Source organism: Misgurnus anguillicaudatus, chromosome 7, assembly GCF_027580225.2.
Source record: "Misgurnus anguillicaudatus chromosome 7, ASM2758022v2, whole genome shotgun sequence".
Classification (NCBI taxonomy): Eukaryota; Metazoa; Chordata; class Actinopteri; order Cypriniformes; family Cobitidae; genus Misgurnus; species Misgurnus anguillicaudatus.
Genome location: NC_073343.2, coordinates 9,417,092 through 9,435,622, shown reverse-complemented (window position 1 = coordinate 9,435,622; position 18,531 = coordinate 9,417,092). Strand labels below are relative to the sequence as shown.

At 37.8% G+C, this 18,531-nt stretch overlaps 1 protein-coding gene across 1 annotated transcript in view; it reads right to left on the bottom strand.

Moving 5' to 3' along the window:
- ltbp1 (latent transforming growth factor beta binding protein 1) overlaps positions 1 to 18,215 on the bottom strand; it is a 132,654-nt gene extending 114,439 nt beyond the window's left edge. Inside the window, exons 1-2 of the mRNA XM_073869399.1 lie at positions 17,505 to 18,215; positions 16,688 to 16,758 (exon numbers count right to left, since the gene is read on the bottom strand). Coding sequence (XP_073725500.1) covers positions 16,688 to 16,758; positions 17,505 to 17,821 — 388 coding nt within the window. The 5' untranslated portion in view covers positions 17,822 to 18,215. The remainder of the gene's footprint in view (positions 1 to 16,687; positions 16,759 to 17,504) is intronic.
- Between the last annotated feature and the right edge of the window lie 316 nt (positions 18,216 to 18,531).

Here is an 18,531-nt window from a genome sequence, read left to right as displayed (position 1 = left end):
TAGCCTACAGGTTTCAAAAGGCACCTATACTGTTTAAGTCAAAGCCTGCTAGGTTATTATTATTATCATTTGTCCAAGAATTACAGAAAAAATACACAAACTGAAAATACAAAAGAATTTAGCAATTGTTAAAAAAATTAATTCATGTGATTTTTTACATTAATGTTGTAAAATAAATGAGTCCATAATAACCGTAATAACCGTACAACCGTGATTATTTATCAGACTATAACCGTACCATCAAAATCTATAATCGTTGCATCCCTACTCCCGCTCGCGTTTAAATGACAAGGTGCAAAGTACTGACAGGAATGTTCATTTGACAGGAAGTTTCGTTTTATCAGGTATGTGCGTGTACCATATTTTTCCACCGGCAGCACAACTAACATGGCAGTGCATCTCCGGGTTCAAGGTCAGATATTATGTTTCATAAAAGTCTAGTCTAAAAATGGAATAGCATTTTTTTGTGGTTTCAAAAAAAGGAAAAATTGAGAATTGAATCAAACCGTGACCTTAGAATCGAAAATGTCGAGGATTTGGAGAATCGTGACACCCATACTGTTAACTATGTCTTAGATTTATTTTTGAAGTGAATGTTTTTGCCTTCAGCTCAATTAAAAGACTAAAGTTACAATAGTACAAATAAGGCATTTCAATTACAAATAACCTTTTCATTGGAATTAACGTAAAAGCCTGACAAAATGCTAATTTACAAACAAAAAAAAACATGTCAGACGCACTTAGAGGGTTTTGCATCTGAAGTCCTCATACTGTTTAGAAAAAAACAGTGTGAAGAAACTGATGACAGATTTGTTTTATTATTCTTTTACTAAACTATTCCTTTAAATGACACCTACTGTTCAGCAGAGACAGACAGCAGATGTTTTACACAGCAGTGCACAGCATCCAAGCAGAAATTTGTATCTTTTTCCTTTTTGTAAGACTCTACATCATGTCAACTTTTATTTAGAAATACTCTATCTGCTTTCGGAGACTTGGCCAACACAATTTTCAGTCAGCTATGGAAAGACCCTGCCAGCAATGCATTATACAACAACCACACTAAATGACTTTTCCATTGATAGCAAAGCCCCGTTTTTACAAATAACAGACACGGCATAAACAGATATGAAATTGAATTTGGGATCTAGACGTTGACCTAGATTTCAGCTCAATTTGGAGAAAGCCAATAAAGAGTAAAATATAATCCACACGGACTTGACACAACACAACCTAACAGTTACAATGTTTGCGATTTCTGTAAAACACAATGGAGTGAATGTAGTGAGCGTAAAAGCTATATGTCATATTACCATGCAACCTTTTCTATCTCTAAAACTTTAGGTTGTGAATGTGCCATTCAACGCCTCTTCATATCTTCCTGCTGACTGAACAGCACCACGGAGCCTAAGAGCGTAAGCAAAAAAGCCCCAAAGGACAAGGGGAGGGTAGAAAAGACAGATAGATAAAGAGAGTATAAAAGGGAAATGAAGAGGGTGATCCTGCTGACTCTGATATTCAGGCTGTGGGGAGTAATGCTGGGTAATTCCAACGCGTCCAGCTTCTTATTAGTTTTATCCCTGAAGTCAATATTGAAATGTGTGTTAAATGTGTTGCGTTGTACCCTCAGCAGCCTAGGAGCTCACGCACAGCTGAGTGTGCCAGACGAAATGTCGATAAGCCCATTTCACTCAGCTAGTATTTCACAGCGGACACGGAGCCAATTAAAGTCGACCGTTTTCTTCTCAGGTTTATATGTGTAACACATCTAAGAGCTCATTCAGGAGGATCTGTGCTTCTTAAAACCAGTCAACAGGGATGGTACAACTCGGATTTGCTTAGGAAAGTATTGTAGCATGATTTACTGTAGCATGCTGAGATACTAGCTGAGGAAGAGAGAATTCTCAAAAGTTGCTTCTATTGAAGTAATTATGCATTATTTACACTGACTGGAATAATGAGCAGTTGTTAACAACTGCTTGGTTGACATGGTCATACATTTCCAACTGCATGGATATGAACTTCCATGTTTGTTACAAATCCACAAATCCACATTAGGGCTGAACGATACATCGAATTTTCATCGTCATCGCGATATAAACTCACGCGAGGAACACATCGCAACAGACAGCCTTTACGCGATGAATGAAGGGAAAACAGTAAGCGCATGTAATAAACGTTTAGTCCTGAAGACATGTGCTGCGTCCGAAATCGCCTACTACCATACTATATAGTATGCAAAAAGCACTACTTTGCCTACTATATAGTATGGAGGTGGGCGGTTTCGGACGCAGCGATGGTTTGCACGTTCATGCTATTAGGCCAATCAGGGGAACCTCCAAGTCGGCTACGCTCAGATTGATTTGTGAGGTGTCAGTTGCGACGCTGTGCCTGCTAACAAAAACGATGTAAGAGGAAGGAGAGAAGAGGAAGACCTTGTGGGGAAAATGAACAGCACTTCAGCTATATCATGGAATTATTTTGGATTTAGGAGAGATGACGCCGCAAACACAGGTACTGTGGAAGCGGTGATTTCACAAATTGCGTCTATTGCGCGCTCAAGTTCATTATTTCAAATGTATGTGCGCTCTGGAAGCGCCGCAGTGCGACGCGCTCGTTTTTTCCAGGTATTTCAAAAAAATTTAACTTTTACATTTTTAACTTTTAAGCGCAGCGTGCAGGTCATGTGACAATAACCTACGTGTCTAGTGTTTTCCAGGCGTTTTTAGGCGCGACATGTGAATGGCCCCTAAAACATGAAAAAATATTTATCGCAACTCACATCATCATCGCAACATTAAACAATGTCACCGCACATCGCAACTTTTCCTCACATCGTTCAGCCCTATTCCACATCCACATTTGCTAGGTTCTTTCTTAACTAAACTAGTAATGTCAGGTTGGGTGATGTAGGCAGGCAGTTTTGCACTAAATCATTCTTAATTATTATTTTAAATGGTTAAACTGGATTACTGTGTTAAAAGTACTATGATCTCTTTAGTTTTGACCCATCACAGCAGGTTCACTATGGTCACCTGTTCCTAAAGATCCAGGACAGTTCTTCGGTAAAGACTGCAAGGAAACAACATATCTGTTTCTTTGCTGCATCTTGGAGGCCATGTGAATTATTTTCATGTTGTGTTTTATCTAGCAAGGGATGTGAATGGTTTGGGTATTGTTCAATTAAATAGAAATAGACAATCTTTCAGTAATGGAGATCAGCCGTTAGCTGAGATCAGAAAAAACAATCTAGCACTTTAGATGAGTTACATGAAAAATACAGCTTTAAGCTACACTGCTAGTGACTTTGTCGCTACGGTAGCATGCACATCAGTGATTCGCGGGTTGATCCAAAATGAGCGGGTGTCTGCGGTCACCCGCGGTTACAAGTCATTAAATTTTTTTTTTATGATATTCGGGTCTTGGTCGGTCGGGTCGTTTGAAATAAAGATGCCAATTAAACCATCATGATCTCACAAAGTTCCGTGGGATAGTCACGGAATTTTTGGTTCATTTTTCCGTGGCATTCTCACGGATCTCCGCACATTTCCGTGGCCCTGCCACGGACTTTCTTTTCCGTGGCATTCTCACGGATTGGTTAATCTAATGCTTTTTCCTATTTTCAAACCATTGGCGCTTCGGTTTGGGGTTAGATTTGGTGTTTGCATTAGTATGTCACTTTAAGTATTGGTTTATACTATTTTTTCTAATGTATTCTTTTATATTTTCTAAACTTTAATCAATTGTCGCCTGGCATTGGGATTAGAGTTGGGTTTGGGTAGGGATGTCACTTTATGTAAATCTAACCCTAAATCAAAGCGACAATGGTAAGAAAATAGGACAAAACAGTTGAGTAACCAATCCGTGAGAATGCCACGGAAAAATTAGCAAAGAGAGAGAGATCAGGTTGATTAAACAATAATTACTTTAAAAAAAAATGTGGGCCAGGAAGCGGGTCGGGTACAATATATATATATTTTTTTGCGGTCCAAATTACGGGCGGGTTAGTTGAAAACGTTGGTCGGGTTGTTGTGATGTTTATCCCACCCCTCCTCCACTGTGATTCGACGGCTGTGTAAGAACTGACATTGACTAGCTGGGCTTTTCACCCAAAGTTAAATATATACTCCGACTTTCAGCTTGTAAAAAAGCACCAGCTGCTGGCTTATTTGAAAACTGCCACGCTTTCATTGAAAATATGCAGATGTAAAAGCTTTGGTGTGCACGGCCCCTAAAGCCCGATTTATAGTCGTGCATAAGTTCTACCGTAGCTCTGCGTAGCCTGACGTGCACCTCGCAAAATTTTTAACAGCGTGTCAGTTCTTCGCGGACCGCAAGCGCTGTGATTGGTCCACCAGAACCCCTCCCGTCAGGTTAAAAAACCTGCGTCATAGGTATTTCTGTTTGCGACAGTGAAAACAAAGAATGGCCAAGTTGAAGAGTGATTTAACTCAAACTGCAACAGAAGTCGCTGTTTATTTACTTCCATCATTGCTGGTCTCCTCAAATCATACACAACAAGTTGCTGTTTCTTCTTTGTTTGTGGGTTAACTTGCCAAGCTTCTTCTTCTATGTCAGTCGCCCTGCTACTGTAGTTACATGCGTGGATACTGCCAGAAAGTTTTAGATGTCTCCTTATTTAAAACACCTGAACCAACTCATCAACCTCTTTCCAGAATGTCTCCCTAACAAGCTAATGAGTTAAATCAGGTGTGTTAATTTAAATAATCTAAAACATTCTGGTAGGGGGTCCTCGAGGACCAGGATTGAGAAACACTGCTTGAGAGACATGAGCATACATTGCATTTATACTTTTACCTATTTTCCTGTATATGCTATGAAACAAAAAATCTGGTTAGAAAATAGTCAATAAGTTTTATAATGGCACGGCTATAACCATAATCAAACATACTGATTAGTTGCATGTGGCATTAGGGTGAGGGTCTCATTGTAGACGCCAAAAATTTGGTTAGTGCAGGACATATATTGGATTTTACTCAATTTTCAACAACATACGACAGTAGTCCACCATTGTGTAGCATTTTCTAAGCGTCATGAAGATTTCATAAATGGCCTTAAAGTCCCCATGAAATCAAAACTGACATTTTTTTAATGGAATATTTAATGGCAGTGTTCATTATAAAAAATGATCCATGATGACATCAACCTGATCCCTATGGCAGAGCATCTGTTAACTCCTCCCCCTTCCGAATGTCAGTCTGCTGTGAGTTCCACTTCTGAATGGAACGCCTACTTTTCTATATCCAATCAATTCACAGTGAAAAATACAAGCCATGCCCGCTATTTTCCTCTTGTTATTTAAATAGTTGGAAATATGTCACATTACGGAAGCAAAGTTTATTACTATTTCCTGTTCATGAGGACTTGAAAGTAATACCCATAAATTGAAAGTCACAAAATGGAGATTTTTGAAAGCAGCATCAATCCAGCAATCTCTGGATTGGCAAAACTGTCCTCTTTAATTTACTTTTCACAATTCACCAGCTCTTTGTCAGCAAAACAATCTTCCATTGTACAAACAAATTAAATTACCAACTCCCCACCCCTTGCTGAAAGAAAAACAAAAATGCTCTGAATGTTTCCTGATGATCTCAATCCAACAACAGGACTCAAGGAAAGTCTGAGAAGCATTTGAATGCACATCACATGGTGAATGCAGGCACGAAAACACACGAAATCCTCAGGGAACAGAGATTAACAAGGCTGCACTCATTCCACAGACTAAACCTAACACACTTCGTGACCTTCATTCATATGGGCATTTGTAAAAGTCTTCTAGTTTTTAACAGACACACTAAGCTCTCCAAGTATAGGCTATAAACTAACAGTAAGTATTTAAAAATGTAAATACTCAGAGATAAGAGTGTTTTAAAAAGGCTCCTGTGCTATACTAATCTTCAGGTCTATTGTCGTATTTATTTATAGAAAAAAAGACAGAAATGAGCAAGATTAGCGCTCTTCCTGTTTCATTAAAGATAAAGTACTTAAGTGTAATATCCTGTTGGCGAAAGAGGAAGGTCGATATCCCATCGTCCCTTTCCACAGTGCAATATTAAGACAAACTTATCTAATGGATGACTGACAGCTCGGAATAAATCTAGGTAAAACACTTTCCTACTAAGTTCACGAAGCTCAGAGAAACCAGCCAGGAAAAATAAAACCCATAACTATTCAAGATTAAAACCTGAGAAATCAAACCCCATTAAACATTAAGCAGAAAAATTTATGATCCAGTCTATATTCTGAGACAGAAGGCAGAGAGCGGAGACACTGTGATTTTAAAACACAAATGGAGAGAAAGATATATAGAGACAGAGGGAGGTACTCAACACAATCTGGAGATTCTCATTTTCCCTTATATTGAACTACACAAGTAATGAAACTAAAGAAAAATTCTTGACCTGTGATTAATCCTCACAGCCGTGATCCTATTCAACATAAATTACAACATATAATTCTGTTGTCAGATGTATAAAGGAGGTCATATTTCATTCTGCATTTGCTTGAAAGCACATGTACTGTAGTGTATATATATATATACAGTTGCGATCCTGTTACCAAATACACGTTTGTGAGCTCAAGCCAACAATCTGGCAGAAATACTGGATTCCATAAGTTTATGAGAATAACCTTTCATAAAAGCGCATCAGGCTGACAAAAAATTGCACTTGAGGTCCTCCTTAAGATGTTTTTTTAGATGTTAAAGAAACTCCCCATAGCAATGTTTCCTTCAAGATCTTCCATTACAGTACATGTAACATTCCAGCTCAAACTTAAGGGCTTTCAGATGTCTTGCTGGGCGACTGACATCAAATGCACCAGCTATATAGTCCTCCATTGAAAATAAAAGAGATTGCTAAAGGGGAATTGTAATGCTCTGGGCCATCTTCAGAAACCCTGCAGAGTGATTTTTCTGCCCTTGTAAACAGGCAGTTTATACTCCAAACACACAAATGCAATATGCAAACAAAAATATTTGAAGAGTTTAATTCCAAAACGCGATAAACGGCAAAATTTACTGCCACAATCAGTATTATATCAGGTCAGTTTTTTAAATTAAATTCTTAATTTTACGCAAAAATACAATTCCCTTGTGTTATTCTGTCATCTTTTCTTCCTTTTTTCCCAAAAAGCAATAAACGCCACTCCTCCTTTTCTGCAAAATGCAATAAATCAGCTTAACCAATCACAGCGCACCATTCCACGCATTGTAAACAAACAATGGCGGCGCGTTGAATACACAAGGAATCCTAGTTTTCCTCATCTTGTACTTCGTGATCAACAAACAAACAAAAACAAAATAATACTTTAATGGCATGGATAAACCTGTGGTGGTTTTCTGTGACGGGAAAGAAACGTAAGGCATCAACATCTAATAATTTACGTGACAGGCACTCGGAAGATGGAAAATGCCGGATGCTTGTTCTACCGACAGCATCAAGCTTCTATCTTGCCAACACATTGACCCCAGGGGATCTTATGAAAAACGTTCCATTATTTTACGCGAAGCTGATCGCTGTAAAAAATGTTAAGCGACGACGGCCAAAGTATAACCGCAGGAATGACAGTGTTCTTAATATGACAAAGTAAGTGTTTTGATTAATGCCATTAATGTTTATTTTTAATCAGTTTATACCACTAGTCAACTAAATGAATATAACATGGCAAAAAAGAATGCAAATTTATATATTGATTCAATAGATTTATAGCATTTTGAAAAAAAACTTGTCATGCATTTATTGCATTTTGTAAAAAAAATAATTCGTTTTTATAATAAATCTTTGAAAATCAAATTATGGATTTGAATTTTTTATGTTTTTAAAACCTAAAGATGCTATGTGAAAGTTTGTAACAGAAAATAGTGGTTTTCATCTTGTCACTTTCTTAGTGTAGAAAACACGTTTTTACCGAAATTAGTCAAAATTTATTTATTGCGTTTTGGAACCAAACTCTTCATTTGATTAATCTGTAATAAAATATTTGAATAAAGAGTGAAGATGTCAATTGTTCAAAATGGGACATCACTTTTGGCCAGTACTGTACATGCACACTAATGGCGCTTATGGAAGTAAAACAGTGCCGTTGGATTTTGAATTCTAATTCTTAGCACTGAATTTTTTTACATCGAATTTTTAACACTGAATTTTATTTTGCATCTAAATCAGACTTTGAATTTTAAAAGCCATCGAATTTCTAGCACTGTTTTTTTGCCTATGACATTTTTTTCAATGTTTTAAAAAAAATTCAGTGAGAAAAAAAATTAAATGTCTAAAAAAATTCAGTGTAAAAAAATTCAATGTCTCAAAAGATTCAGTGTAGAAACATTCAATGTTTCAAAAGATTCGGTGTAAAAAATTCAATGTCTCAGAAAATTCAGTGCAAAATAATTTAACCTCTCAAAAAATTCAGTGTAAAAATATTCAGAGTCAACATCCGGGGAAGCAAGGAGAAGCAATCGATCCCTGTATCAAATCATTCAACATTCAGCCAATCATTTACGCTCCATTGGTCATGTGACGCTGAAACGGGAAGTCGGTGAAGTTCAGGCAAAGGGTTTATTTGCATTAACATAGTACGAAATCTCACATTTTTCACATCTGGCAGATCGTATCATCAGTATATCAGGACACTGCCCGTTTACATTTATCAGCATCAAAGTGGCTTCTGTATCTGGATGTGTGATCGATCCCGTGCGGGGAGACGCGCTGGATGAATAGCTGTCAATCACAAATGGCTACAACTGGCTTTAACCATATGCAGAGTCGTATAATAATAGAGTTACGAAACGCTTTGATCTCGCCGCCGCGCGGTCACGTGATTCATGTAACGTTCTACAGTTCCAAACCAACCAGGGTTGTCAATCTGTTTGCATAGGTTTTCAGCTATTTTAGGTAAATATTAGCTTGGAATGTGAATTGATCACTACACTTACTATGTTTATAACGTTTTTTTTTACTAGGGAGTGATGGAAATACAGTAAATCAGTTAATAAAGATAAACAGTGAATGGTGACTCAAAGATAACTGTGGTTATCTATACCAACTAAAGCAACACAGTTTATCTTTTATTTTTGTAGCAAAAATATGGCTATATAAATGGCTATCAATCTGCTAAAAACATAATTCCTACACTTTTACTATATTAAAATCACAAAAAAGATCGCCAACGCGGTTATTTGTAACAGTGAAGGATAACAGAAACACACTAAATTCATATTTAATTGTATTTATAGTACACATTAAATTTTAATATAATTATACATGATTTTCGAGGATACATCACTCGTATTACTTAACAAACACAATGAAACACATAGCAGCATTGTGAAGCAGTGTGACTTTCTTATAAGGCATTTAGCTTGTCGCTGTTGCCCCCTAGTGTTACTCATAATATATAAAACAGATAAGTATAAAGTAGATGGCCACCAGTAATAAAATATTAAACCATTAAATCTATATTATTCACACATTATACACAACTCGTTAAAATATACAATTTTTACTAGTTATTATTTTATGTAAAGCCCTGTGTTCTTAATTTCTTAATTATATGTAGTATGAGATTTTTAATGTGTGAATTAATAGAAATTCCAAGACATTTTCCCGCAATCTTTTTAACACTAGGGTCAGTAAAATGTTCTATGATTTGTGGTTAATAATCAGTTCAATGATTGGTTAAAGCCTACGCGACTGCCGCGAAAAGATAAAGGGCGTATTCCAATAGAATATTATTATCCCTATTCCCTTCGAAGATCAGAACACACTTGATGTATAAACTCTAGAGAAAGTTGCACAATTGTCTCATAGTGTGGTCAATTCAAATACACTTGGCGAATAGAGCAATGAAATACGCACATCAGTTTCTCTTTATTTGGATAGACTGTGTGACATCCCCTTCCTGAAGTGCCCTTCAAGGGCGCTAACGCCATTTGGAATTCACCCCGCTTTCAGCATGAATTTGACTGCCACGTCCCATCTCAAAGGCCGATAAAACAGCTGGAGTACTAATAAAAACATCAGTAAATTAATAGGTTTCAGCAATTCTTCTGAAGAAATGTTACCATATCTTTCTCTGGCAAAATAATCTGTCTTCAAAGCAAGTGTATTGCGGATTCACGCGCTTCTGATCTCATTTTCCAAATTGTTCTTTTAAGTCATAATGTAAAAATAACACGGAGATTTAGGTTCTTACATAGATGTGTTGTATTTGTATTATTATGGAAATGCAGGTAAGGATTTTTTCACCTTCTGAATTAAACAAACCGCATATTTTATAGGAAATAGCCTATATTTGGCAAAGACGTTCATCTGTACTAGATTACTTTTGCTATGAAAGTCAGATGATTAAATATTTCCATTTCTTGAATTTAATAGTTTTTTAAATGTTTCTTTATTATTATTATGAACGAAAAACTTAAAACCAATAAAATAGTACAATGACAAACTCGCTAAACAGCTTGTTTATTAATAAAACTAATTCGACGGATGGTATCTGCGTTCTAACACAACTAAATTAAAGACATATTTTTCCATTACTACGAATGCTTAGTATTTGTTTATTATTATTTTTTATTAAAAAAGAACAACAACAAATTACTAAAATGACTCGCTTATATTAGGAGAAGGTTTAACAAAAACGAATAAATGGAAAACATTTTACCTGCCTTATTACATAAATACATCTAAAGATCCTTAGATTTATTTAAAAAAAGCAAACCAATCATTTGTTAAATTTAATCAATATAAAACCACAACAATATAAACCATGGACAAACTCGCAAAAGTTAGATAAAGAAATGCAATTTAAATCCTATGTATTCTATAAATTCATATTTGTGGAGCAATGCTAGCTAAGCTTGAAAGTCTTGAAATAAATCGATATGCAAAAGCATTTTAACACTGCTTGTATTTTTAGGTTATTCAGGGACATGTTTACCATGTTCCAACTATTCCTGTAGAGATCAATAATCAGTAGCAGAATTTAATGGATGTTTTAATGTTTGAGTTTCCATAGCGACATATCAAGGGTCATTACGTGAATGTTGCGCTAGTCACCCAGTCTCCTGAAACTGCGTATAAATAGCACTAACTTTGGCGTGCATATGATACGCAAGTCCTTCCCATTCACTTAAACTGGGCATCTTTTTGTCGTTTTATTTATTGGTTTCTAAATTTTTTTGCTATTTTTTACCATTTTCGCTTGGGTTTAGGGTTAGAACAATTTTTTTTATATAAAAATGACATCCTAACCCAAACCCCAACTCTAACACCAACTCCAAGCGACCATGGCTTAAATATGGACAACAACATGGAGAAACCTGTATATTAAATAACCTCATTAAGCAAATCTAAAATCTAAACCTAAACCCAAGCGAAAATGGTTTAAAAAACAGAAAAAAATGGAGAAACCAATAAATAAAACGACAAAAAAAGATGCCCCGTTTAAGTGAATGGGAATGACTTGCGTATCATATGCACGCCAAAGTGGAATTTGCACGAGTTTTACACTTCGTGTTATTTATACGCAACCTCAGGAGACTGGGTTAAACACGTACAAACCATAATAACATTGACCAAATACATTTGTTCAGTGCTGGTTATGCAAAAAGTTACTTATACCTAAATGTGTTTGTAAATTACATTACTTCACTTCTTACGCACTAGAGGGAGACATGAACAGGAAATTTAGGAAATTGTTAGCTCTTTTATTTAAATCATATTAGACTTATCAGGAAACATAGGTAACAACAGTTTATGGGTGATATAGAAATATGTAAGTGAACAAAGTAGGCTACAGAACAAAAACGTATAAGTTCAGACAGAGCCCGTTATTAAGGCAGACTAAAACAGTGGATTTTGTTGTTAATAAAAAGCATGTGGGTGAAAGTCAAGTTCAGGTAAAGTCCGCGGTGCAGACGCTGCAGATAAACAAAGATAAAACCTTTAAAGCTTAAAATATAAAGCTTAGGTTGTTGGGGTTGCTAGTTATTTTCTGCTGTTTGCTTCTCAGTAGAACTGTACAATACGGGAGTGCGGTTACCGCGACAACCCTAAATCATATGGTTAAAGCCAGTTATTTGTGATTGACAGCTATTCATCCAGCGCGTCTTCCCGCACGGGATCGATCACACATCCAGATACAGAAGCCACTTTGATGCTGATAAATGTAAACGGGCAGTGTCCTGATATACTGATGATACGATCTGCCAGATGTGAAAAATGTGAGATTTCGTAATGCAAATAAACCCTTTGCCTGAACTTCACCGACTTCCCATTTCAGCGTCACATGACCAATGGAGCGTAAATGATTGGCTGGATGTTGAATGATTTGATACAGGGATCGATTGCTTCTCCTTGCTTCCCCGGATGTTGACTCTGAATATTTTTACACTGAATTTTTTGAGACGTTGAATTATTTTGCACTGAATTTTCTGAGACATTGAATTTTTTACACCGAAACTTTTGAAACATTTAATGTTTCTACACTGAATCTTTTGAGACATTGGATTTTTTTACGCTGAATTTTTTTAGACATTGAAATTTTTTTCTCACTGAATTTTTTTAAAACATTGAAAAAAATGTCATAGGCAAAAAAACAGTGCTAGAAATTCAATTGCTTTTAAAATTCAAAGTCTGATTTAGATGCAAAATAAAATTCAGTGTTAAAAATTCGATGTAAAAAAATTCAGTGCTAAGAATTAGAATTCAAAATCCAATGGCACTGTTTTACTTCCATAGGCGCTTTTCCGTTGCATAGTACTCCACGGTTTGGCCAAGTCTGGGCCGGGTCAGCTCACTTTTGGGAGCTTTTCCACTGGGTGCAGTACGTAGTACCCGATACTTTTTTCGTACCACCTCGGTTGGGGTTCCAAGCGACCCGAGCTGATACCAAACGTGATGCGAAAACACGGTAGGTCACTGATTGGTCTGAGAGAATCGTCACTACAGCGCCATCACTATAATGTAGATTAGCCTTACCTGTGCTGTCTCGAGCAAAAATGTTGTTATCAGTGCTCTGCTATAAGTTCCCAGACTCCCTTTTAGCGTCGAAAAACATGGTTGAGAATCAGGGACACCATAACAGTTTTTTCCAGACTTGCAGTTTGTGGCGGAACATTCGTGACGAGCACGTCAGCATTATATATGCTTAAATGCAACTTCAATGAGGCTCAGCGGAGCGCCATCAACTGACGTCAGGGTTTTCCACAACACTTTTCAGTTCTGGCGGCCCACCTAATCTGGGATACCCTACCACCTTAACAAGGTCATCCAAACTCTCACGTCACGGTTGTTTGAACAGAAACTGTCATGTGAGACAGGTAGTGATAAACGCGATGTACAAACATTTGTGGTGGCCAATTTTAATTTTGTGGTGGACTGAGAAATAATAAATGTATGGAAATGTACAACGAACTCTCACTTGTATGATGTCACAGCAGTAGTGAGCACAAATATAACGACACGCATATAATCCCTCCCACTCCGAAGTAATACTAAACTCGATGGAAAAGATAACCACGCCAAAGTGAGGTGAGCTGACCCGACCCAAACTAAACTTAACCGTGGGGTACTATGCAATGGAAAAGCGCCATTTGGCTATATATCAGTGACAATCACTTCACTTTTACATATAAAACCATCCATGTACACTACCTCCAAGACTAAACACTTAGTCAAAATGTACCAGACATTCAAGACATAATCTTGGAGGCAACGCAGACCCTGCACACAAAAGTCATTTTATCATTCCTAAAAAACAAGTTGAAGGATGTCACAAGAGACTGGGGATGTAGACGCAATATCGATTGTTCGTCTGGGATGTGTGTATATACTGTCAGAAAATAATGGTAAAAAAATGGTCTCTAGCTGCCACTGGCAATAACATTTTCAAAAAGTACACATTTGCACGTAAAGAATCCATATTAGTACATACTGGGACCAAAGAGTGCATATTAGTACCTCAATGATACAAACTAAATAATTGGTAAATAGTAAGACCTTTTTAAAAGGTACTGCCCCAGTAACAGATTTGGAAAAAAAATTCTAACTGTGAAAGATGGGTAACTAGAAATTTCTGGTGGATTGGGTGGAGATGCATTTTCCATCATGTATGCAGACACACAGGCTAGATTTTATATAAAATGCTGGCAGAAACACACAGGCGCAGGAAAAATGAATCCTGCTCTCACGCCGGATGCGGGTGTATGTTAACAACCCCTATGCCATATTATTCTTTACTTGGGTTCAAGTTCAACACTTCTGAAGTCTTACTCTCTGTTGTGTCTTCAATAATTACTTTCATCCACTTGTGTCCGTTCTTTCTTCTGCTACAACAATACACTTCCAGCCCCCATTTTGACTCACAGGTGGGCCATGCAGCTGTCTGTCTCGAATGTTTATGAAGGACACTATAAAACATCTCCGCTTGTGTGTTACATTTACCCATAGCAGCTGCTCATGGCATTTAGATGTTTTTGACTGGGTTAGCAGTATAGAAGCCTAAACTATTTGCTTAAATGGGTGAATGTCATCTAAATATATACACCACACATGTATCCAGAAAGTGTTTTTAGAGTAATACGTTATTGCAGGAGGACTATGGGGCAACTTACGGTTCAATGTCTTGCTCAAAAGCACATAGAGACAAATATTTAAAGGGACACTCCACTATTTTTGAAAATATGCTCATTTTCCAGCTCCCATAGAGTTAAACATTTGATGTTTACTGTTTTGGAATCAATTGATCTCCGGGTCTGGCGGTACCACTTTTAGCATAGCTTAGCATAATCCATTGAATCCGATTAGACCATTAGCATCGCGCTCAAAAATAACCAAAAAGTTTTGATTTTTTCCTATTTCAAATTTAATTCTTCTGTAGTTATATAAAAAGTGGGGTGTCCCTTTAATATTTGTACATATGCTGTGGTATAGTTTTACATAATGGCAATGGTTTCACAGAAAAGACTTAGCTAAAGCCAGGACTAGGTCTTAGTTAAACTAAGACTTTTAGCATCCTTTATAGACCCCTTCACGGTTCACGTCACAGGCTGTTCCCACTGCGCATGTCGGGGTCAGAAAAGTCATTACAGCAGATTGAGTTGCGTATTATTCGGTATCGTCAAAAATGCCTACTTACGTCGTGGGCTGTGAAAATCGCACGAGGTCTTCCGTTAAGTTTTCGCGATTCATGCAGAATCTCAAAAACAAAAAAATACAACATCTGCGTCTGCAAGCAATTAACGTGCAGACTGGGACAATGCAAATATCAAAGAGACTTGTGTTTGTAGTGCTCACTTCATTTGAGGTAAGTCATCATTTTTCAGCACTGTTAGATTAAATTATAAAGCCTAAATGGTATGAACAGTTCGACCCCGTGCTGCGTGCGCACCCGATAATCATTCAATGTTTACAAACCTTGAAGGGGTCTATAAGCATGCTTTAGAAAAAGACGGTATTGGTTTGTATCTTGAGACAAATCAATAGCACTGGCATACCTTAAGATATGAAAGTGCAAGTTATTTTCAGTTGAAACAGCTCAAACATTTCTTAGTCTTAAGCTTTGTCTGTGAAATCGGGGGTATATGAATTATGCCCATAGGCTTCAGCTCCCTGCGACCCTGCAAAAAGGAGTAGCAGGTTCGAAGAATAGATGAACGAAAGGAAGGATGGATGGATGATTTATGCCCCAAATGAATCAAAACTCATCAATCAACTCATTTATGCTAAAAAGGGGAGTCTGTTATCATATGTCAGTATGTTCATTAAATTATAAATGATTAAAGGGACAATGAGTAGAATTTACCCCCATCTAGTGGTGAAATTGTATTTTGCATTAAAACAAATAGTGCTCTCTAGTGCCTCACTTTTCGAAATGCGTGTTGCAACTACGGTAGCCGTTATGTAATCACTGATCTCCTTGTCCATTTCAGCTGGTTCACGTGTTCTGAATGAAAACACATTGTGGAAACGCGTTGGTAGGCTAGTGCTTTTTGTCCCTCTCTGCTATTATAGTTTATCAATATGGCTGCAAACTAAGTGCACTTCCGCCATATAAAATATAGTTCTCATTTTTTTTCTACTTAAAAATCGCCACGTTTTATTTTGTGCCATCATACTTACTCGTGTAACTACTCATGTAGCACTCTTTACATAAGGAAACATGGAAGCGTTTGGGTGCTTCTAAATTCATCCCTTTTTGGATCCTAAGGAATGAATGGGGCTAGGCTAAATGCTAACACATTCACGACGCGCTGTACAAAGATTAAGTGCACGCATTGATAAAAGATAGGTATGTATAAATCTGTCTAAGTTGAGGTCAGAACATAGTAAAATATTGAAAAATTGTGGTGTTTTCCTTTTAAAAAAAACCCTGTATAATTACACCGGTTTTGTGTTTACCTGGCCGTGACAAGTTGCACTCTTGGGCTTTGTGCTTATGCAATGCTTACATAATCTGATTTCATATAAGACCCTCAGTCTTCAAAAATTGTGTAAAAAGCATGCAAACCATTCTGAACTTGTTTTCCAGAGTGCCTAAAAAAGGTTTTACTGCCCTTCAGCAACATTTTGAAGGCAAGTTCAATGCAGCATTAGAAAAACCCAGAGAAGCATGCAGAACAGAAAAAAACAAAGCACATGATGCACAGTAATAAGTCGTAATAACTCACGTTTGATACAGCGCTGAGATCCCGGACTTTTGCTCCAACCAACACAGCACTGCCCCCCACAGACGTTCACTCTGCAAGACATCAAGAATTACCCTCGCACACAAATCCAATGGACCTACTAACCTTACTGTAACCCCAAGGCCAATCTACTCGCCCACCCAGCCAGTGATGTAAGGCCGCTCTCACACGAGGGCCCGGGGCCAGCGTTGGTCGAGGCTCCAACATAATCAGACGTCTTATTCCGACTGTGCTGTTCATACTGTACTGCACCACAAAGCGAGAGGAACCGATCCAAAGTGCCGGAGATTTTAAGAAATACGGTGTGGGATACACTCGATACTCTTCGTGATTGGAGGAAATGTGGAAAAACATATGTGAATGGCCCTGCTTCAATGTTTTAAGGGGCATCGGGTTCACTGCTACAGGAGCCAGTAGCCTGAATTTGAATCAGCTAGGGTACGATTACTAAACAACAGATGTTACAGTGTTGTTGAATTATGAAAGGCTTTCAGAACATCATAATGACTATAGACACTTTGCCTTATCAAATGCATCATTTGCTGCTAACTCCATATTGTCAATTAACGGCTGCAATGAAAACTTGTTGGCATTGCTCAGGAATGCATCATTTTGTCCCACTTTATGTTGTAGTACATTTGTATTATGCATACTAATGCAAAGTGTGATCCAATATCACTTTCCTAATTATGCAATATTTGAGCTGCTTGAGCTGCCAGTACACACTGGTATAGCCTATTATTACTATAGCAATGTTTAAGCAACGTAAAGTGTAACTCTACTAATAATTTGGTCTTACCCTGACACTTTCATATGATGGCTGGGTGTGTGGCGGACAGGCTGAGGGTCTTGGTGGATCGGAATGCTCGGGTTCGGCTGGTGACCCATCCTCCTGGTCCGGACCTGGCCGCCGAATCTGGCTTTGAGCTCCACATTGTATGAGTGCGGCTGGCCCGACGTTCCTGAAAGAGATGTGATGGAGCTCACGTGAACCCGGTCCGTACCACTCGGTCCCGGTTGAAGCACGTAAAGTCTCCTAATGCCGCTCTGATCCGCCGAAAGCAAAGCCGGAGAAATCAATAACGCCAGAATGATGTCCCATACGAATACAGCCATATTAGAAATGAAAGTGTTCAAGTTCGAGTTTTTGCTCTATATAGACACTTTGCATATAAATAAAACGAATAAAATAGAAATATAAACTATTAACTATCAGCTTGTCGCGTGTGAAAAAGTTGTACACCCTCGCGCGCTGTCATCTATTAGCCGTAAGATAGCACTCACAGGCAAACATAACTATCAAGAAAACATAAAAAAAACTCTTGGAGTTAAACAAATAGTTTCAAAGCACGAGTCAACGCGGCTTTTGTTCCTCGCGGAGCGGCAGGAGAAAGCTCGTGTGCGCGAGGTTGAAGCTCGTGCGTAAGTTTGAAAACTCCCGTAAAAGTTCGAGCGCGCGAGTGTGTGCAAAGGCAGGAGTTTGTGCTCGAGCTCCATACGACGAATCTCTTGTAGACATGACGTCAGGGATGGAGTTCTTACAGTAACACACATGTGGGGCTGAACCCCAAAACCAAGGGCAGAACATTTACATTTACGCATTTGGCAGACGCGACTTACAGTTTAGCCAAGGAAAGCTATACATTTTTTATCATTATGTGTGTTCGCTGGGAACCCATGACCTTTGCGCCTCTAAAGAAAATCAATTGAACTACACGAACAGAAAATCCACAACTGTGCAAACTTATGAATTTGAGGCACATGGTCGTTTGTAAAAACGTCAGACGTCTGCTAGTTATTTGCTATAGCCTGAGGAGAATAAGATC